The sequence below is a fragment of the Lepidochelys kempii genome, chromosome 10 (genome assembly GCF_965140285.1).
Source record: "Lepidochelys kempii isolate rLepKem1 chromosome 10, rLepKem1.hap1, whole genome shotgun sequence".
NCBI classification, from domain to species: Eukaryota; Metazoa; Chordata; order Testudines; family Cheloniidae; genus Lepidochelys; species Lepidochelys kempii.
In genome coordinates, this window is record NC_136389.1 from 21,107,157 (window position 1) to 21,130,440 (window position 23,284).

The 23,284-nt window shown below is 39.7% G+C and overlaps 1 protein-coding gene across 2 annotated transcripts in view; it reads right to left on the reverse strand.

Moving 5' to 3' along the window:
- Positions 1-927: 927 nt before the first annotated feature.
- CPPED1 (calcineurin like phosphoesterase domain containing 1) overlaps positions 928-23,284 on the reverse strand; it is an 85,730-nt gene continuing 63,373 nt past the window's right edge. For both annotated transcript variants that reach the window (XM_073362376.2, XM_073362375.2), the window contains one exon: positions 928-3,649. In XM_073362376.2, the coding sequence (XP_073218477.1) occupies positions 3,420-3,649 (230 nt within the window). In that variant the 3' untranslated portion in view covers positions 928-3,419. The remainder of the gene's footprint in view (positions 3,650-23,284) is intronic.

The window sequence follows — 23,284 nt, forward strand, 5'->3', positions numbered from 1 at the left end:
CTGGGACACTACTGTACTTTGATAAGCAATAAAAAAGTTGCAACATGACTAAATCATGAAAGTGACACCAGTTTTGTAATAACGTATGGACACATGGTGCATCCTTCCTCTGGAAAAACAGGCACACAAAGCTAGTTCACACATGTCACTAGCACTAGCTGCTGCTGAATGGTATTGTTGCTGTCACTGTAATTAAGATTCTAATTCCCAATTAAAATGTATTGGTCTTCTAATTATGCAGACAATAAAGGGCTGACCCTGCAGGACAGCAGGAAGCAGTTTGTTGAGCAGAGCATGTGCACATACACACTGCAGAGATTGTGCAAGCACTGTGCTGTGCGAAGTGGAGGATGGGTGGGGATGCCAGGGTAAACCTCCTGTTGCCCATCCTGTCTGCCAAATTTGACCACACATCAGACATTTTGGGGTTTATTTTTAAAGTAGCAATTACTTCTCCTTAGCTGGAGGGCTAACTGGAGATTTGCTGCTGAGCCAGCTGCTGGTAAGCAGGACAGACAGCCATCTGTTGTAGATGTCCTGCAGTCAGAGTATCCCTCACTTTTAGCTGATCCAAGTTTTATCCCTAAACGTCATTAAATGTGTGGGATGAAACTAAGCACATCATGTTAGTTCCATTTTTAAAAAACATACAGCTGCCCCGCAGCTTCTATTTTTATAGGTAGAAGTGTGGGCCTTTACGGAGGGATCTGAAGGAGGACAGGGTAGTACCCTGGGGTTTCAGCCTCAGGAGGACTTCACAAAGATAGGGAGTGGCCCAGGAAAAAAGAAAACCCATGATAGGAGAAGTAGACCTGTGGCAACAAGGCGGGCACCACTGGCTCAGTGAACCTTGTATTTATTTTATTCCAGCATAGTGTCATGAATGGATCTGAAAGAGTCGTTATTAATAAGACTTGAAAGCCCTGATTTATACAGTATATTTATTTCTCATGGTAGACTGTATGAGTGATGTATAATTCTTGAAGCTTCTTATACTTCACTCAATCATGAATTTGGAACATAAAATTTAAATTGGATTTTAAAAGATTTTACAGTGTAGTAATACTCTTTAGTGAGAAAACAGTAGACAATTTATGGTAAAAAAATCTCTCTTATAAAAAGCAAACTTGGAATTATTTATACAATATGAATTAATGTTGAAATTTAAGTTATGAGTTTGTATAGGTAAAATGGTTCTGCATAAACATATTCATGCCTTATAATTCCATGTGTGTGTGTATATAATCATTTATGAAATCATAAAAATCAATCTAAAATTTTTAGAACCACTCCTATTCATACCCATTCTATTAATTTCTCGTGTTTATGGAAAACCGCTCTTTTCAAATCTATCTTGGCTCTCCCAAATATCACCCTTACAATTAAATGGCCCACCTTATTTCTTTTCTGCCCACTCTACTATATAGGGCAAGACCAACAGAACCATCCAGTGCCTATCATACTCTCCGTTCTTTCCGCGAGCCATAACCTGAACGGACATACTTAAACGATATAAGTAACAGTGGAATACCCTTCCTTCTGCAACAAACTGTAAGGGGAGCACCACTCTACAGCATTAACTAGCAGTAAGGACAAAGAAACCTCAACACATTTGGGGCCAGATTTTTAAGTGCCTAAAGCTACAGATAGGCACTTTTGAAAATTCTACTAGGTGCCTAGCTACTATTGAAATCAATGGAAGTTAGGCACCTAGATACTTTTGAAAATCAAGCCTAAATAACTTTATAAATCTGTTCCTTAGCCTTGGTGAAGGACTTTAGCTGCCAAATCTGAGGTGGCTTCTTGAAAAACCAGACTATTAAAACAATATCTAACTAAGTAAGGCCGCTTGGAGGCTCTATTCCAGAGGTGGGAAAACTACGGCCGACCCTCCTGCCTGGCCCCTGAGCTCTTGGCCTGGGAGGCTAGCCCCCGGCCCCTCACCTGCAGCCTCAGCTTACTGCATCACTGGTGCAATGCTCTGGACAGCGGGGCTGCGAGCTCTTGCCAGCTCATGGCTCAGCAGCTGTGCTGCCTGACCCGGTGCTCTGTGCTGCGGCTGGCCACAGCTGGGCGGTGCAGCTGCAGCACCATCAGCCACCGGTGCTCCAGGCAGCGCGGTAAGGGGGCAGGGAGTAGGGGGGGTTGGATACAGGGCAGGGGGTGAGAAACAGGGGGGGTCAGATATGGGGCAGGAGCTGGGCCACGCCTGGTTGTTTGGGGAGGCACAGCCTGCCCTAACCGGCCCTCCATATAATTTCAGAAACTCGTTGTGGCCCTCAGGCCAAAAAGTTTGCCCGCCCCTGTGCTACATTGACCAAAAATCTCTTTCAGGATGTTTGGGGACTTTATATTGTACTTAGCGAATCTTTTAAACTATGTCCTAGACTAAAACAATATATATATTATAGTCTTTTTTCTTTAAAAAGAATATACAGCATAGGCAGTTTTTGAGCTTCTGCAATTTAGTTTGGTAGAACTGGACATTCATAAATCTCCCTTTGTCTAGGAGTCAGCTGTTTTCTAAAGAGGATATGCTCTTACAGGGAACTCTCAAGAGCAAATTTAATTGCAGTTAAATGCCAAGAGGCAACAGTAAAATGACTCTTCTATATTTAGTTTCTCTTTATGGTTTTCCTATTATATTTTCTTAGTTTACAGGCTTTTCTAACCTCCACTCCTGCAGACTCAAATTATGAGTCTTGTCTCTCTTATAGCACCCACAATGGTGATTTGCTAGGCAGAGAAGAATCCAGCTTGCTCTGATTGCTGTAGTAGTTCTGAAGATAAAGGCTTGGGATGGGAGATGACATCAACTGGAAGGAAGCAGAAATAGGGTGAGATCCAAAACTCATTGAAGTCAATGGAAGTCTTCCCTCTGACTTCAAAGGGCTTTGGATTAGCCCATACTGAATACGAACATGCCACATTTACTTTGTCACTTTCTGGAGGATTACCAAGCATTTAATAGAGAACATTAAGTATAATGGTTTTGAGATGTATCTTGTGGGCCATCAAACTAGAACAGAAGGGTGAACTAGAGTTGAGTTTGTCATCCAGAAGCCACTGCTCCTACTCATGGATATGCTATAAAAGTCTGATCCAGGAATAGAGCAGCTAAGCCTCAGAACAGCTCTTTCCCATTACAAAATCAATAGTGATAGCATTACCTCTATTATTTTTCATATTATAATTGGTTTCATTTCCCCTCAAAGGTATAAATATCTCTGCATACTTTTCTGCTTTGTTATTTAGGATGGTAATGAGTTGAGACAACTATTTTGGTGCATAATACACAATTGGGAATCATCTTCAGCCTACAGTAGGCTTTTTTGTTTTTGCTTAGCTAGCGTTTCTATCTGGGAAATAAAATATGTGAATTAAAAATAAACTGGAGACTTGTCATAGTTAGAAAATGGCTAATTTTGCTTAATCAAATCCATCAGCTCTTTTTCTATTCCTTGGCTACTCAGATCATTTAAACTGCAGTATCTGTGAACAATCTTCTCAGCTGTGACAATGACCACTCTAAGCCCATGGGTATCTTCTCCCAGTTGACATCCGATTGCTGATGAAACCACCATCTCTAAATCCTTGTAGGACCCTCCGGCATTCCTATGGTAGTGTCCAGAAAATACAGCTTTAATGCCTGTTTAAAAATAATATATATTTATATTTAGTTAACACAGTCTACGGACAACATGAGCTTAAAAACAGTATGATCTTCTTTTTTAGGCTCATGCAGCCACTATAATTCAACAGACATCTATATGACTAAGAACAGCTACAACTTGTCATGTTTATCCTTATTTTCTTAATGGGCATTTTTAATCTAATGATTAAGAAATTGTGAAATTAATAGGGAATCGTTTACATGATATTACATTTAGGAAGAAAATAAATATTAGCAACATATTGATAGTCAGACCAACTAACCTCCCACTCCCTTTAAAAATATTGGAGCCCTGTATCTTTAAACTCAGATTCAAGCCAGCTATTTTCCCATTACTTCTTTGATCAGAAACAGTAAAAATGTGAGAGGATGTTCTTGTTGAAAGTCCTTTTGTAATTCTAAATCAAGTAATTAACCAGAGGATCATGCATGTAGATAGGAGCAGAAAGTCAACTGTTGGATCCACACATTACATCTGGAGAACTAAAGATAACAAGACCCTCAAATCTGTTTATTCAAAGGGATAGTGATTATAAGAGTGAATGACATTAAAAGATAGGACAAAGTGGGGGAGGGAGTATCTTTTATTGGGCCAACCTCTGCTGGTAAGAGGCAAAAGTTTTTGAGCCTACACAGAGTTCTTCAGATCTGGAAAATGTCTCAGCTAAATACAAGATGGAACAGATTTGTATAGTATACTAACTAGTTAATACACATTTCAAGTGAAAGTGGCCCACTAACATCTCTCCAGTAATGTGGTTGGGGGGATATTTAAGTGGGTTCTAAATTGTTGTGATAAGCCATAAATCCAGTGTCGCTATTCAGTCCATAATTTTTAATGTCAAGCAAAGTTATGACTTTAAGCTCTTGTCTTTTTGAAAATGTTGTGCACATTTCCTTTGAGGATGAGGACTGAGGTCACATAAGAGTGATCAGTTTGTGACAAGTATTCACCTGTGTGAATTCTTGTGTTTTCTGTGTTTTCTGTGTGAATTCATTCAAGAGTGTAGTGATAGCTGGGTTTCATCCACCTTGTTGTTGTGGCCCTTAATGCATTCAGTGAGGTACACCACATGTTGTGATAGGCATGTGTGGAGCCCATGGATATTGGGAAGTGTGTTATGTGGGGTGTTGCAAATCACAGCATTGGAGAGATGTCCACAGGTTTTTGCATCTGTTCTGGGAGAGTCTGGTGCTGCTTTGAGTCCTTGCTGATGATGAGGTTGGGAGGTGGTTTAAAAGCCAGAAAGCGGAGGGGGAATTCAGGAAAGATTTCTTTTAGGCTGTGGTCCCCATTGAGTATCGGTTATAATGGTTTGATACCCCATATGGTTGGTAGGTGACAACTAAGGGTGTGCAGTCAAAAAAGGTTTAATTTCTGTACTGAAGCAGGTTCTCCTGGCAGCATTTGGGTGGCCTGCTCCATGATGCAATCTACTCCTCTGGTGGAGTGTCCTTGTTTGGCATAGGCAGTTTTAAGTGTGTTAAGATGTATACCTCAGATGTTCTCCTCGGAGCACACTCTGTGGTATCTGAGTGCCTGGCTGTAGATAAGATTTCTTGGTGTTTGGGATGGTTACTGGATCTGTGAAGGTACTTGCGGTGACCTGTATGTTTGTTGTCTGTCAGGTTCTATTGTTGAAGCTAATCATGGTGTTCAGGAAGTTGATGCTAGTGTGAGAGTGTTCTAGTGAGAGTTTAATGGAGGAGGGGTAATTGATGTTGTGGTGGAAATCTTTGAGGGTCTGTAGGTTATCTACCAGAGAATAAAAATATCATCAATGTAACTCAGGTATATGATTGACTTCATGGTGCATTCGTCCAGAAATTCTTCAAGGTGGTCCATGAAGAGGTTGGCATACTGGGGAGCCATCCTACTAGCCCCGGCTGTTCCTATGGTGTGTATGTTTAATGTAAAATTGTTACGAGTGAGGATGAAATGGATGAGTTTTAGGGTGGATATCTGAGCATTGTCCATTGTCTTGTAAATGTTTGAGACAGGCAGCAATGCCATCGTTGTGATGTATGTTGGTGTATAGGCAGCTGATATCCATGGTGGCAAGGATGGAGTTCTGAGGGAAGATGATAATTTTGTGGCATTTCTGGAGGAAGTCAGTCATGTGCTGGCCCTTTGTGTGGTGAATGGTTTGAGGATGGTTTTTCTGAGTCCCAATATTCCTTCAGTAATACTGCTGTGGTCAGATACGATGGGTCTGCCTAGGTTCCCTTATTTGTGTACTACAGGATGAGAAGATAGACTATAATCTCCTGTCCAGAGGTATTGGAAGGTACAGACCTTTATGAAGGATGTCTGGAATATAAATAAGCCAGGCACATGAAAGAAACCTGAAATGTGTAAGAGGCTTCTAAGTTAGATGAGAGGGGAAGGAAGATGAAAACTACCTGGAGAGGCTGACAGGCCTCAAAGAGAAAGAGGTACTATAATAACATGAACTAACTCTTAAGGAGTATGTTATGCAATCATTTTTTCTCTGTATACTTAATTAATCTTGTTTTTAATTACACCATTTGTATTTTAAACCATATTGAGGTAACATCACTAGGGCCTTGAAAAGAAGAAATACTTTTCTTTCGATCTATTGCTAGAGACAACTGGGGAGAAAATTGTGCCTTATCCTCAAGAATGCTACTCAGGTAATCCCCTAATGTGACCCAAATACGAGCTCTAGGCAGCAGGGATTTGGGGAAAGCTCACTGACATAAATGATGGCAGGAAAAGGAAGCAAACAAATATGGTATACTTCATAAACCTTGAGATTCTGGGATAAAAAATGCTTTAACAATAGTAGAGCTGATCAGAAAAATTGTGATAAGCGATTAAAAAAATTAATCGCAATTAATCGCACTGTTAAATAATAGAATACCATTTAAATATTTTTTGATGTCTTCTACATTTTTAAATATATTGATTTCAATTACAACACAGTGTATAGTGCTCACTTTACTTTTGATTACAAATATCTGCACTGTAAAAAAAGAAATAGTATATTTCAATTCACCTAATATAAGTACTGTAGTGCCATCTCTTTATCATGACAGTTGAACTTACAAATGTAGACTTATGTACAAAAAATAACTACATTCAAAAATAAAGCAATGTAAAACTTTAGAGCCTACAAGTCCACTCAGTCCTACTTCAGCCAATTGCTCAGACAAACAATTCTGGTTACATTTGTAGGAGATAATGCTGCCCTCTTCTTGTTTACAATGTCACCTGAAAGTGAGATGTGCTGAAGATTCATATGGTCTCCCTTCATGCTTCAACCACCATTCCAGAGGACATGCGTTCCTGCTGATGACAGGTTCTGCTCGATAATGATCCAAAGCAGAGCGGACTGACGCATGTTCATTTTCGTCATTGGGGTCAGATGCCACCAGCAGAAGGTTGATTTTCTTTTTTGGTGGTTCGGGTTCTGTAGTTTCTGCAGCAAAATGTTGCTCTTTTAAGACTTCTGAAAGCATACTCCACACCTTGTCCCACTCAGATTTTGGAAGGCACTTCAGATTCTTAAACCTTGGGTTGAGTGCTGTAGCTATTTTTAGAAATCTCACATTGGTACCTTCTTCGTGTTTTGTCAAAGCTGCCGTGCCAGTATTTGTAAATCCAACAATATGTGCTGGGTCATCATCCAAGACTGTTATAACATGAAATATATGGCAGAATGCAGGTAAAACAGAACAGGAGACGTGCAATTCTACCCCAAGGAGTTCAGTCACAAATTTAATTAACGCACCATTTTTTTAAAATGATCAGCAGCAGCATGGAAGCATGTCCGCCGAAATGGTGGCTGACGCATGAAGGGGCATATAAATGTTTAGCATATCTGGCACGTAAACACCTTACAATGCCAACTACAAAAGTGCCATGCGAATGCCTGTTCCTCGCTTTCAGGTGACATAAATAAGAAGCAGGCAGCAGTATCTCCCGTAAACTTGTTTGTCTTAGCGATTACCTGAACAAGAAGTAGGACTGAATGGATATGTAGGCTCAGACCTTTTAGAATGTTTTGTTTTTGAGTGCAGTTGTGTAACCAAAAATAAATAAATAAATAAATCTACATTTGTAAGTTACACTTTCACAATAGAGATTGCACTACAGTACTTGTATGAGGTGAATTGAAAAATACTATTTCTTTATATGTTTTATTATTTTTGCAGTGCAAATATTTGTAAAGTGCGCACTGTACACTTTGTATTCTGTGTTATAATAAAAATCAATATATTTGAAAATGTAGAAAAATATCCAAAAATATTTAATAAATTTCAATTGGTATTCTATTGTTTAACAATGCAATTAAATGCGATAAATTTTTTTAATCAATTAATTTTTTTGAGTTAAACTGCATGAGTTAACTGCAATTTATCGACAGCCCTTGTTTTCAAACTTTGCTGCTTCATCAGAATCAAAACTGCTTCATGTAGATAGTCCAATTTTGATGAAGTTCTGATGACAGCTCATCCACCTGGTTCTAGAGCCAAGGACTCCAGTGCTGTTGGACAGTCCACCATGCATGCTGCCTGAAGCAGGAGCTCCATGCCATTTCTGGTACTTTTAAAAAATACTGCAAGAATAAGAATGGTCACATAATTCCATCTGCAGGGACTAAAATACGAAAATGCCCATTCAGGTATGTATGATGGTGACTCTCTCTTTTTTCTCTTTGGTGAATGCCAATAAACGTGGCGTGAAATTTAAACATAAATGTATTCTTACAGCTAAGTATTGCTAATGTGCATTGCTTTCACACTTAATACAAATCACTTCAGATACAGTACAATTTAGAAATATGAATTAAGCATAAATAGCAAATTTCACAAACAGAGATTTAGCACCTCCAAAACGAACAAACAAGACCAGCAAAATGCTTTGCATGCCAGACTATTACAAACTCCCTAAGGCTGCGACTAATCCTATTCCATCCCATTCTGCTTGAAAACACTACTGGACCAGATGGCTGAAAAAATCTGAAAATTGTTTTATAATTTATCATCACGTATAATGCATATGATTTAATTGTATACTTTAGGTTAGTATCACTATAGAAGGACTTTTATACCTGTTAGTTAAGAATACTGTGAATGGAAAGAAAGATTTTCAAAAGCACCTAAATTACGTAGGAGCATATCTTCCCTTGAAAGCCAACAGAACTTGTGCTACTAAATCACTCAGGGCCAAATTTACTGAGTTATGTAAGTGCACCATTTAGGTGCATGTAGCTCACTACACAGGGTTGAGATACAGTTTTGCTATATTAAAAACTCTGCATACTACTTACCTCTGGTAGCAAGACATGCAGCCTATAATTCCTAGGCTAGCCATTTTCTAATAAATTAACATTGTGTTTAAAAAGCCCAAAATATAAAACAAAACAAGCTCTAAATCAAGCAACTTAAAGCTAAGAAATGTTAGCACAGAAATTCACTGTGAGGCGGAATGTAAATTGCCTGTTTAATGTAAAGGCAAAGTGACCCCCCCGCACCCCATGAGGAATAATGCAGTATTTAACAGGTTTCAGAGTAACAGCCGTGTTAGTCTGTATTCGCAAAAAGAAGAGGAGTACTTGTGGCACTTTGGTTAGTCTCTAAGGTGCCACAAGTGCTCCTTTTCTTTTTGCAGTATTTAACTTTATTCATTTCTGTGAGGAATTGGGAATAAGAGAGGGACCTAGTTTGGTTCCATTTTTAAAAGATATAGATACAAATTTAAAAACAGATGGTTAGCTGCTTTCAGTGTCAGTGACAAGCCCAACAAAGGTTTTTGATCAGATACATCAAAGCCGCAGTTTGAATGGAATACTGAAACAGCCATCTCTGTGTGCATTACAGCTGAACCACAGTTTAAGTAGTCTAAACAAAACAGGTTTCAGAGTAACAGCCGTGTTAGTCTGTATTCGCAAAAAGAAAAGGAGTACTTGTGGCACCTTGCTCCAAGAGCCGTTTTTTGGTTTTGTTTTTATTTAAACTAGTGCCCACTGTGTGCTCTCCAAGCAGTTCACAACACAAGGCATCTAATGATTAAAACCAGGACAGGTAAAAACAGAATTAAAAAAAAAATTCAAATCAAATACAAGTTTATTTTTTAAAAAAAAAAGAGCCTATGTAATAATTTCAAATTTAATTAAGGCCTAAATTTAGGATAGTCTATTAAAATATTTAAGCAGTACAAGTTTGTCAAAGTTTTAAAGTCTAGCCACTGATCTGGTGGAAGTCACTCTAAACTGGACAGTCTCTACGTAAAAGAATAAATGGACACAAATCAGATGTCAAGAATTATAACGTTCAAAAACCAGTCGGAGAACACTTTAATCTCTTTGGTCACTCAATTACAGACCTAAAAGTCGCAATTCTTCAAAAAAACAAAACAAAAAAAAAACCTTCAAAAACAGACTCCAATGAGAGACTGATGAATTGGAATTAATTTCCAAACTGGACACCATTAAATTAGGCTTGAATAAAGACGGAGTGGATGTGTCATTACACAAAGTAAAACTATTCCCCCCCCCACTGTTCCTCACACGTTCTTGTCAACTGCTGGAAATGGCCCACCTTGATTATCACTGCAAAAGGTTTTTTTTCCTCTCCTGCTGGTAATAGCTCACCTTACCCGATCACTCTCGTTACAGTGTGTATGGTAACACCCATTGTTTCATGTTCTCTGTGTATATAAAATCTCCCCACTGTATTTTCTAGTGCATGCATCTGATGAAGTAAGCTGTAGCTCATGAAAGCTTATGCTCAAATAAATTTGTCAGTCTCTAAGGTGCCACAAGTACTCCTTTTCTAAGCATCTTTAACCACTGTTTGTGAAAATGCCAAAACAGCTTTTGATAGCATCAGCAAGGGTAGAGAGAATATTTTCTTCATTTCAGTTTATTCAGCTAGGTCAGTTTAAAGTTTGAAAAAAGAAGAAAAACTTGTCCTCCAATATGAATAAAAAATAAGGTGTGAGAGGGTAAGATCTACTACATCTGAAATCTTAAAGGAAGTAGTAGCCTAAAATAATCAGTTAATTTCACTAACTACAGATAATACTTCCTCTGTTTAGTAAATCAGTTTTTAATGCAAAATGTGTTTTGCTAAGAAAAAATAAACTTGTGTATCAGCACATTTAAGGTAGTTTTTTTCATTTAAACTTTTAAAATGCCAGTTTTTGTACATTTTTAATTGAATTCCAATTTCCATCCAAATTCAGCTTGATACAAATCATGAGTAAAAAGTTAATCTAGTAAACAGAAAAAGGATGAATGATGCATTTTACCTAATAAAAATTAAGAATCTGGAAGTGTTTTATATGCTTTTATAGGTATAATGCATTCTCCTGGTTAGCAAACAGTACCAAATTTGTTGTAAAGGTCCAAAGGGCTTGTCTTTACAAGAGCTAACAGCATGCTGGGGTGTAAATTTACAGCATAGTGCACACTCACTGGCTGTGAGGACCCTTCTGCTGTGCACTGAAAACTCTCTTGTGAGTACTGTCCTACCCAACGTGCACTGGGGAACTTTCTGTCCACAGGCAGAGTGACTGTGTGGCACACTTTAGATTTACACCTCAGCTTGCTCTGCACTAATGGGTCATACAGACATGCCTTCTGAGCTGCAAATCAACATAGTTTAATGGTTACCAGCCACTGAAAATCAACCTCTCTAATTAAAGTACAAATGCAAAAGATTAAAACAGGTTTACAGTAAGCCAACCTGGTTAAAACTACATAAATTTTAACAAAAGAGCAGCTTAAGGGTCATCTGCCTAAGCAGATGGCAATTCACACATTATCATGTCAACTAAGATATTGAATCTTCAAGAAGTTAGCAGAAGGGTATTGGCCCAGCCACCCATCATCTCTGATTCCTACAAATATCACTTCAGCATCTTTGAACCTCCTAACTCCTGGACTTACAATTCCTGAAGCTGTGGGCTTGAAACATATTTTGCCTTTTAAAGCCTGACTATCAAGGGGAGTTCATGGACTTCCTGTTCAAATGCTTCACAAATCTACGTGTTTCAGGGAATTCTAAGAATGTGATCCTCCTGGTGCTCTTGAATGGACAAAAAGGAGTCCTTGTGGCATCAGAGACGAACAAATTTATTTGGGCCTAAGCTTTCGTGGGCTACAGCTCACTTCATCAGATGCATGGAGTGGAAAATACAGTAAGCCAGTATAAATATACAGCACATGAAAAGATGGGAGTTGCCTTACCATGTGGGGGGTCAGTGCTAATGAGGCCTGCTCAGCTCTATCAAAGGCCAATTCAATTAGGGTGGATGTGCCCCATTCTGTAATTGAATTGGCCTCGTTAGCACTGACCGCCTGAAAGGCCTGCTCAGCTCTATCCAAACATTGCAATATATTCATTCAGAAATACAATATGGCTACCCTATGGCTTAAAGCCGCAAGAATAAATTCATGTCCCATACCTTTCATTAAGCCTTTAGTATTAGTGACTGTGTGGTGGGTGTACCAACTGGCTGTGTAAAATAACTTTCTAGGTGAAATGGGAAGAGAGTACGTGCTGTCAATATGAGGGGAAATTCTAAGTTTTTTCAAGAAAATATTGTCACTTTTAGAGATGAAGAAAAACTGCTTAGAGTTCCACTGCAGCCTATTTCCCCACCCCCCTCCCCTCCTGTTACTGTCACTTTTCTTGGCTCTTCTCTACAATTCCACAGAAGGCAGAAAATGTCATTTGAAAACTCAATTTCATCTTCTGGTCTTTTATGAAAAAGTTACAGTGATAAAGCTGCAGGGAGATGTTAACCTGTGTGACAATTTTTTTTTTTTAAACTTAGAAAGGAAAATAATCCCTCTTTTTTGGTGTGTTCCTAAAGTGACATCCTATTGCCTTCCCCAGAATCTACTGGTCTGAAAGAAAACGGCCAGCAGTGACAAGCTGCCCTGCCCCCCAAACCCCCTTACTGTTGTATTGTCTTTATCATTGGAAAAGCAGTAACAGAGAGGCTATAAAAGCAACATAAGTAGCACAGCAAGATGCAGTCTGATAGGTAACTTTAGTCTTGTGTTTTGCCCTGATCTAAGTGCTGTACCTCCTTCTATGACAACTCAAAACTTGTTCAGAATGCTGTTGTAGCCATGTTGGTCTCAGGGGGAGAGGGAGGAGAGAGAAAGAATAGAAATCTATATTTAAAAAAGCCCCAAATACCAGGGCTGTCCCTAATCTGGTAACCCTTATTCCACCAACCAAAGTGGGTAAAAAAAAAATTACCCCACCCACCTTGTCAATCTCAAAACTTGTTTAGGGGGCCTGTTACCATACTGCAGCAACTTCATACACCCTATGGGAAATTAAAATGTGGTAAGATACACATGAAAAAAAGGTTTCATACGAAGCACTTTCAGCTTTGTAATTTAATGGGTCTGTCGCCCCAAGCATATTTAATGTTTATTGATGCTAATCTGATTTAGCGACACTTATCAAGGCAATCCGTTAATACAGCACTGAAATAGCATCAGTGCCACTACAACTAGATCCACCCCTTTATAGCCAATGGCCCAGATGCCAGGACAACTCTCCTTGAAGGTGGGAGACCTGTTTTCAAATCCCTATTCTGCCTCATCTGGAGCAGGGACTTGAACCTGGTGTCCCACTGTCCAAAAGGGGGTGGGTCTCAAACTGTTCCACTGAAGCGGTTTCACTTTGTATAAATCATTTAAGTATTTGCTGAGCGAGCGAAAGCAAGACAGACTGACTCTACAGCCAATGATTACGGATGTACACAAGTCTTGTGCAAGTCCCGGCTCCAAGAAATAACTAATTATTTATACGAAGTAGACCAGCTTCAACAGGAGACATTGAGAAAGCCCCACCCCATAAAACCCAATAGTCTGGTTGCTTGGGCACACTCCTGGAGTGTGGGACCTAGGTTCAGTCCCGGTTCCAATTCAGGCAGAATGGAGATTCAAAGTTGATTCTTCCACATCCCAGCTGAGTGGTCTAACAACTGGATGCATAAAGTAAGTGCCAAAAATTCCAACCCTGCTTGCCTTCAGCTGTTTTCTATGGCTCAGAGAAGGACTGGGCCCCACCTGCAATCTTGGCAGGGGAACAACTTGCTTGAGAATGCCATCAGAGATTAGTTATTAGCTAGGGTGCTGAACAGCTTGGCAGTGGCAGGAGATAGGAAGTTTTGCACATGCCCACTGGAGGAAACTCAAGTGTCTGGGATTTAGGGGTTAGGTGGCAGCTGAGTGGGCATTTTCAGAATCTCAGGGAGGGCCCACATGTTGGACTTAGGTGCCTGAAGCTCTTTGTGGATCTGGCAATTGGTGTCTAATTTCAGACACCTACAGTTGAAAATGTTGGTCAAAAATGCATGTTACATCTTGAACAAGAAAACAGAAACAGGTCTCTGCTGTATTTTAACAGAAGTCTATTTGATGAAACCTCTTTCTTCACTAATGCACAGTTTGGGTTTGGGTTTTTATTTTTATTCACTCATCTACACTTAACTTATTTTTGTTAGTTACCATAAGAAGCCAGTGTGAACTACTCAATGCAATAATACTAAGATGACAAGCAGGCAATTTACTTTTCTCTTACCTTTGATCTTGAACATAAAAAGAATCTTATAAAATGCGTAATGCACTCAAATTTCATTTATTCACTTAGAATGTTTTGCTAAAGTAGTTCTGTCAAATTATTATTTCAGAAATATGTCCTATTAGAAAGAATACTGCATTTTGTCCAGGCAGGCATCATTTAATGTCCTGCTTCAGAATGTCTGGATAAGTTAACTACAATTCTGTATAACTTGCTATGTTCAAAGAGCATGGTGTTGCCCGCTATGTTAGAGAAAGTATTGTGATTAAAGCAGTGGATGGTTGCTAATTCTTCATGTTGCAGGCATGCTGTTGATTTATGAACTAACTGTTAGTAAAACCTCTGGTACCAAGAGAGGAAGTATAAAGCAATCAAACCATTGTGCCAAGAAATGTCCAAGCATTAGCACCTCCACAAGTATACATTACATCAGTTTAATGAAATATATTTTAAAATCAAAATTGTTCTGTAAATATTCTGTGTTTACATAACCTGTTCACAAAAACTAGGACCTGTAACATCAATTACTATTCATGCATAATAGACTATTCGTTAAAAAAAAAGTAGATAAAGTGCTCAGGAAAGCAAGACATTAAATGCACTGGGCAGAGCCAGGAACAGTGCAGGTAGGTACTGAATAAAATTTTATACACTTATCTCTGCTGAGGCTCCCCTAGTCATGACCTGCAAAACTATTGTATCTAGATTTCATATTACACCTATCATTATGATACCAGAATGTCTTACAACATTTAAATAAACTGAGTGATCTACAGAGACACCCATTTATGATACTCTTTCCCTCCAGAGGTAGGTAGAGAAGTTCAAACAAATTTGTCATCCCATGTTCTTCTTTCCCCACTGTGAGAAGAAACAGAATTAGGAGGTTTTACTGTTTGGTCAGTTCTCTCTCACTCAGAGAGGGGGTGCGCGCAAATGCATATCGAATGTTAAGTCTAGCTACATATATGGCTTTGTACTGAAGGTGGTTGGATTCATTATTACCCTCAGTTATAGAAAGGTAATGTACGTGAAGCTCCAAAGCTGTAGGCTGGCTGTTGAAAAAGCTCTGTCATCTGCTTGGACTAGTCTGGGAACTGGGAACTACAGGCCAGTGAGCCTCACTTCAGTCCCCGGAAAAATCATGGAGCAGGTCCTCAAAGAATCAATCCTGAAGCACTTACATGAGAGGAAAGTGATCAGGAACAGTCAGCATGGATTCACCAAGGGAAGGTCATGCCTGACTAATCTAATCGCCTTCTATGATGAGATTACTGGTTCTGTGGATGAAGGGAAAGCAGTGGATGTATTGTATCTTGACTTTAGCAAAGTTTTTGACACGGTCTCCCACGGTATTCTTGTCAGCAAGTTAAAGAAGTATGGGCTGGATGAATGCACTATAAGGTGGGTAGAAAGTTGGCTAGATTGTCGGGCTCAACGGGTAGTGATCAATGGCTCCATGTCTAGTTGGCAGCCGGTGTCAGGTGGAGTGCCCCAGGGGTTGGTCCTGGGGCCGGTTTTGTTCAATATCTTCATAAATGATCTGGAGGATGGTGTGGATTGCACTCTCAGCAAATTTGCGGACGATACTAAACTGGGAGGAGTGGTAGATACGCTGGAGGGCAGGGATAGTATACAGAGGGACCTAGACAAATTGGAGGATTGGGCCAAAAGAAATCTGATGAGGTTCAATAACGATAAGTGCAGGACGGAAGAACCCAATGCACAGCTACAGACTAGGGACCGAATGGCTAGGCAGCAGTTCTGCAGAAAAGGACCTAGGGGTGACAGTGGACGAGAAGCTGGATATGAGTCAGCAGTGTGCTTGTTGCCAAGAAGGCCAATGGCATTTTGGGATGTATAAGTAGGGGCATAGCGAGCAGATCAAGGGACATGATCGTCCCCCTCTATTCGACATTGGTGAGGCCTCATCTGGAGTACTGTGTCCAGTTTTGGGCCCCACACTACAAGAAGGATGTGGATAAATTGGAGAGAGTCCAGCGAAGGGCAACAAAAATGATTAGGGGTCTAGAACACATGACTTATGAGGATAGGCTGAGGGAACTGGGATTGTTTTGTCTGCGGAAGAGAAGAATGAGGGGGGGATTTGATAGCTGCTTTCAACTACCTGAGAGGTGGTTCCAGAGAGGATGGTTCTAAACTATTCTCAGTGGTGGAAGAGGACAGGACAAGGAGTAATGGTCTAAGTTACAGCGGGGGAGGTTTTGGTTGGATATTAGGAAAAACTTCTTCACTAGGAGGGTGGTGAAACACTGGAATGCATTACCTAGGGAGGTGGTAGAATCTCCTTCCTTAGAAGTTTTTAAGGTCAGGCTTGACAAAGCCCTGGCTGGGATGATTTAATTGGGGATGGGTCCTGCTTTTGAGCAGGGGGTTGGACTATATGACCTCCTGAGGTCCCTTCCAACCTGATATTCTATGATTCTATGATTCTAGTCTTTCATGACCAATGAGAGTTTCATCATCCCAGAGAATCATAGGGGCCTGTTTCCTACAACTCCTGCTGATCCAAGTCATGACCATCTCTCAAACAGAGACTAACAATTATGCAGAGATCTGTCAAGATTTATGATGCTGACAAAGTGTCAACTAGCACCAAACTCGATTGAAATGCGATTTTATATCAGGTCTTCAAGACATGAATCAATCAGCTACATCACCATGCCTCTAGTAATCTGAACTGAAAGTACACTCAGATTGTGTACAAATATCTAAGAACATTGACATTCTGATCTGTAGACCGAAGATGAACTTTCATAACCACCTGAACACAAACGAACAGTTCAAAAATTCCTGAACTTCCTTTAAAATAGTGCCTGTCAAGGTTCCCTCCCCACTCTGGGGTACAGATGTGGGGACCCGCATGAAAGACCCCCTAAGCTTATTTCTATCGTAGGTTAAAACTTAGGTTAAAACTTCCCCAAGGCACAAATCCTTTTTCTGTCCTTGGACGGTATTGCTGCCACCACCAAGTGATTTAGACAAACATCCAGGGAAAAGAACCACTTGGAGTCCCTGTTTCCCCAGAATATTCCCCCAAGCCCCTTCACCCCCTTTCCTGGGGAGGCTTGAGAATAATATACTAACCAATTGCCTTTAATAAAAGTACAGACCAGACCCTTTATTTTTACGACTCTAAAATCAGATTCTTAAAAGAAGAACTTTATTATAAAGGAAAAGGTAAAAGAAGCAGCTCTGTAAAATCAGGATGGAAGGTAATTTTACAGGGTAATAAAAAGATTTAAAACACAGGATTCCTCTCTAGGCTCAACTTTGAAGTTCCAAAAACAGGAATAAACCTCCCTTTTAGCATAGGGAAAATTCACAAGCTAAACCAAAAGATAATCTAACACATTTCTTTGCTTTACTTACAATTTTTGTAATCTTAGATGCTCATTTCAAGTAGGGTTTTAGGAGATTTTTTTTTCCTGCCTGGTCCCTCTCTCCGTCCTGAGAAAGCCCAACAAAGAACACAAACAAAACCTCCCCCAGATTTGAAAGTATCTTCTTTTCTTATTGGTCCTTTTGATCAGGTGCCAACCAGGTTATTTGAGCTTCTTAACCCCTTACAGGTAAAGGAGGGATTTTATGCTACCCTTAGCTGTATGTTATGACAGTGTCTAAATACAGGGCTTGAGTCTGATCCCACTAACAGTGGGTAAATCAAGAGTAACTCTGCTGAAGTTAATAGTTATCCTAGAATAAAACCATGCCAATAAGAGGAGAATTAAGACTATTTTTAATGGTTCCAATCAATGAAACTGACTAGATTTTGACAAGGCAACAAGATTTGGTAGTTCCAAAGAACTGAGTGTTTTTTTCCCCCTAATCATGCTGTCCGAATAATGGACTTTAAATGAGTTTCTGCATATCAGTTCTGTGAGCACAGCAGCCCATTAGCAGCATCTTCTTCATGACATTTAATGCCCTAATTATCCTTCATGTGGGAACAAATGATATGGCTAGATTCTCGCTGGAAAGTATTAAGGGAGACTATGCTAGGCTGGGGAGGACGCTTAAGGAAATTGAGGCTCAGTTGATCTTTAGTGGGATTCTGCCTGTTCCTAGAGAAGGGCAACAAAGGTGTGACAAGATTATGACTATCAACAGATGGCTTAGGCAGTGGTGCTATAAGGAGGGCTTTGGGATGTATGGCCACTGGGAGGCGTTCATGGATAGAGGACAGTTCTCTCGGGATGGACTTCATCTGAGTAGGGAAAGAAATAGACTTCTAGGATGGAGGCTGGCACAACTGATTAAGAGAGCTTTAAACTAGGAATTTGGGGGAGATGGTTGGGAGATGTCCAGGTAATCTCCATGCCAGAATTTAGCATTGAGTGGAAAGAAAATGAAGTAAGAGTGGATACAGCCATAGGTAGGAGGAAGGGCAGTGTAGATACAAGTCTAATAGGTTATACTGGTAGTAAAATAACCGTGCCTAATAGGGTACAGAACGTGAATGAGGCCAAACAGCAAAAATTAAGATGTTTGTACACTAATGCGAGGAGCCTAGGTAACAAAATGGAGGAACTAGAGTTACTGGTGCAGGAAGTGAAACCAGATATTATAGGTATAACAGAAACCTGGTGGAATAGTCGTCATGACTGGGCTACAGGTATTGAAGGGTATGTGCTGTTTAGGAAAGACCGAAATAAAGGTAAAGGTGGTGGAGTAGCACTGTATATCAATGACGAGATAGAATGTAAAGAAATAAGAAGCGATGAAATGGATATGACTGAGTCAGTCTGGGCAAAAATTAAATTGGGGAAGAAAACTATTAGAGCCTCCCCTGGGATAGTGCTTGGGGTGTGCTAGAGACCACCGGGATCTAATTTGGATAGAGCCCTTTTTAATGTTTTTAATAAAGTAAATACTAATGGAAACTGTGTGATCATGGGAGACTTTAACTTCCCAGATATAGACTGGAGGACGAATGCTAGTAATAATAATAGGGCTCAGATTTTCCTAGATGTGATAGCTGATGGATTCCTTCATCAAGTAGTTGCTGAACCAAACAGAAGGGATGCCATTTTAGATTTGGTCTTGGTGAGTAATGAGGACCTCATAGAAGAAATGGTTGTAGGGGATAATCTTGGCTCAAGTGATCATGAGCTAATTCAGTTCAAACTGAACAGAAGGATTAATAAAAATAAATCTGCAGCTAGGGTTTTTGATTTTAAAAGGGCTGACTTTCAAAAATTAAGGAAATTAGTTAGGGAAGTGGATTGGACTGAAGAATTTATGGATCTAAAGGTAGAGGAGGCCTGGGATTATTTTAAATCAAAGCTGCAGAAGCTATCGGAAGCCTGCATCCCAAGAAAGGGGAAAAAATTCATAGGCAGGAGTTGTAGACCAAGCTGGATGAGCAAGCATCTTAGAGAGGTAATTAAGAAAAAGCAGAAAGCATATAGGGAGTGGAAGAAGGGAGGGATTAGCAAGGAAAGCTACTTTATTGAGGTCAGAACATATAGGGATAAAGTGAGACAGGCTAAAAGTCAAGTAGAGTTGGACCTTGCAAAGGGAATTAAAACCAATAGTAAAAGGTTCTATAGTCATATAAATAGGAAGAAAACAAAGAAAGAAGTGGGACCGCTAAAAACTGAGGATGGAGTGGAGGTCAAGGATAATCTAGGGATGGCCCAATATTTAAACAAATACTTTGCCTCAGTCTTTAATAAGACTAAAGAGGATCTTAGAAATAATGGTAGCGTGACAAATGGGAATGAAGATATGGAGGTAGGCATTACCATATTTGAGGTAGAAGCGAAACTCAAACAGTTTAATGGGACTAAATCGGGGGGCCCAGATAATCTTCATCCAAGAATATTAAAAGAATTGGCACAAGAAATTGCAAGCCCATTAGCAAGAATTTTTAATGAATCTGTAAACTCAGGGGTTGTACCGAATGATTGGAGAATTGCTAACATAGTTCCTATTTTTAAGAAAGGGAAAAAAAGTGATCCGAGTAATTATAGGCCTGTTAGTTTGACATCTGTAGTATGCAAGGTCTTGGAAAAAATTTTGAAGGAGAAGGTAGTTAAGGACATTGAAGTCAATGGTAAATGGGACAAAATACAACATGGTTTTACAAAAGGCAGATCGTGCCAAACCAACCTGATCTCCTTTTTTGAGAAAGTAACAGATTTTTTAGACAAAGGAAACGCAGTGGATCTAATTTACCTAGATTTTAGTAAAGCATTTGATACCATGCCACATGGGGAATTATTAGTTAAATTGGATAAGATGGGCATCAATAGGAAAATTGAAAGGTGGACAGGGAATTGGTTAAAGGGGAGACTACAACGAGTCGTATTGAAAGGTGAACTGTCAAGCTGGAGGGAGGTTACCAGTGGAGTTCATCAAGGATCAGTTTTGGGACCAATCTTATTTAATCTTTTTATTACTGACCTGGTCACAAAAAGTGGGAGTGTGCTAATAAAGTTTGCGGATGATATAAAGCTGGGAGGTATTGTTAATTTAGAGAAGGACAGGGATACCCTACAGGAGGATCTGGATGACCTTGTAAACTGGAGTAATAGTAATAGGATGAAATTTAATAGTGAGAAGTGTAAGGTCATGCATTTAGGGATTAATAACAAGAATTTTAATTATAAGCTAGGGACGCATCAATTAAAAGTAACGGAGGAGGAAAAGGACCTTGGAGTATTGGTTGATCATAGGATGGCTATGAGCTGCCAATGTGATATGGCTGTGAAAAAAGCTAATGCGGTCTTGGGATGCATCAGGCGAGGTATTTCCAGTAGGGATAAAGAGGTTTTAGTACCGTTATACAAGGCACTGGTGAGACCTCACCTGGAATACTGTGTGCAGTTCTGGTCTCCCATGTTTAAGAAGGATGAATTCAAACTGGAACAGGTACAGAGAAGGGCTACTAGGATGATCCGAGGAATGGAAAACTTGTCTTATGAAAGGAGACTCAGGGAGCTTGGCTTGTTTAGCCTAACTAAAAGAAGGCTGAGGGGAGATATGATTGCTCTCTATAAATATATCAGAGGTATTAATACTGGAGAGGGAGAGGAATTATTTAAACTCAGTACCAATATGGATACAAGAACAAATGGATATAAACTGGCCACTAGGAAATTTAGATTAGAAATTAGACGAAGGTTTCTAACCATCAGAGGAGTGAAGTTTTGGAATAGCCTTCCAAGGGAAGCAGTGGGGGCAAAAGATCTATCTGGCTTTAAGATTAAACTTGATAAGTTTATGGAGGAGATGGTATGATGGGATAACATGGTTTTGGTAATTAAATATTCATGGTAAATAGGCCCAATGGCCTGTGATGGGTTATTAGATGGGGTCAGATCTGAGTTACCCAGGAAAGAATTTTCTGTAGTATCTGGCTGATGAATCTTGCCCAGATGCTCAGGGTTTAGCTGATCGCCATATTTGGGGTCGGGAAGGAATTTTCCTCCAGGGCAGATTGGAAGAGGCCCTGGAGGTTTTTTGCCTTCCTCTGTAGCATGGGGCACGGGTCACTTGCTGGACGATTCTCTGCTCCTTGAAGTCTTTAAACTATGATTTGAGGACTTCAATAGCACAGATATAGGTGTGAGGTTTTTTTTGTAGGAGTGGTGGGTGAAATTCTGTGGCCTGCGTTGTGCAGGAGGTCAGACTAGATGATCATAATGGTCCCTTCTGACCTAAATATCTATGAATCTATGAATAGACAACGTGTAGTTTATCTTCAAATGATACTTAACAATTGTTGCAAAATTTTGATAACTCTGCATTTATTGAAAATCTTGACCATGAAGTTTTAAAAGATCCCTGTTTTTATTCTAACCAATATAAACATTAGATTATGTTGCTTTGACTCACACTTTCAGACAATATGTATTATCCAGTGGGACACGTAAAGGAAGAATAAAATTCCTTCAGAAAGTAGAATGTAGTTTATATAATTCAAAACGCTACCTTTTAAACACACTTTATATGGATGCTTGATCAAGTAAAAAAAAAAAGTATCACATTTTGGAGAAATGAAGCAACCTGCAGTGCACTGTTCTGACAAGAAATTATATACAAGCCTGAGCTTTTTGGTCCTGAGAAAATCCCCCTCCTTCAATCAGTCATGTTTAGTTTCACAACAACTAACTACAACATTTCTCAGAGTAGCAGCCGTGTTAGTCTGTATTAGCAAAAAGAAAAGGAGTACTTGTGGCACCTTAGAGACTAACACATTTATTTGAGCATAAGCTTTTGTGAGCTACAGCTCACTTCATCGGATGCATTCAGTGGAAAATACAGCGGGGAGATTTATATACACAGAGAACATGAAACAATGGGTGTTACCATACACACTTTAAAGAGAGTGATCACTTAAGGTGAGCTATTACCAGCAGGAGAGGGGGTGGGGGGGACCTTTTGTAGTGATAATCAAGGTGGGCCATTTCCAGCTGCCCCCTGCCATGTACATTGGTCAAACTGGACAGTCTCTACATAGAAGAATAAATGGACACAAATCAGACGTCAAGAATTATAACATTCAAAAACCTGTCGGAGAACACTTCAATCTCTTTGGTCACTCGATTACAGACCTAAAAGTTGCAATTCTTCAACAAAAAAACTTCAAAAACAGCTCCAATGAGACTGCTGAATTGGAATTAATTTGCAAACTGGACACAATTAATTTAGGCTTGCATAGAGACTGGGAGTGGATGGGTCAATACACAAAGTAAAACTATTTCCCCATGTTTCTTCCCTCCGCCGGCCCCCCCCCCCCCATTCCTCAGATGTTCTTGTCAACTGCTGGAAACAGCCACCACTCTCCTGCTGGTAATAGCTCACCTTAAGTGATCACTCTCGGTACAGTGTGTATGGTAACACCCATTGTTTCATGTTCTGTATGTATATAAATCTCCCCACTGTATTTTCCACTGAATGTATCCGATGAAGTGAGCTCTAGCTGTAGCTGAAGTGAGCTGTAGAGACTAAATTGGTTAGTCTCTAAGGTGCCACAAGTACTCCTTTTCTTTTAACTACAACATT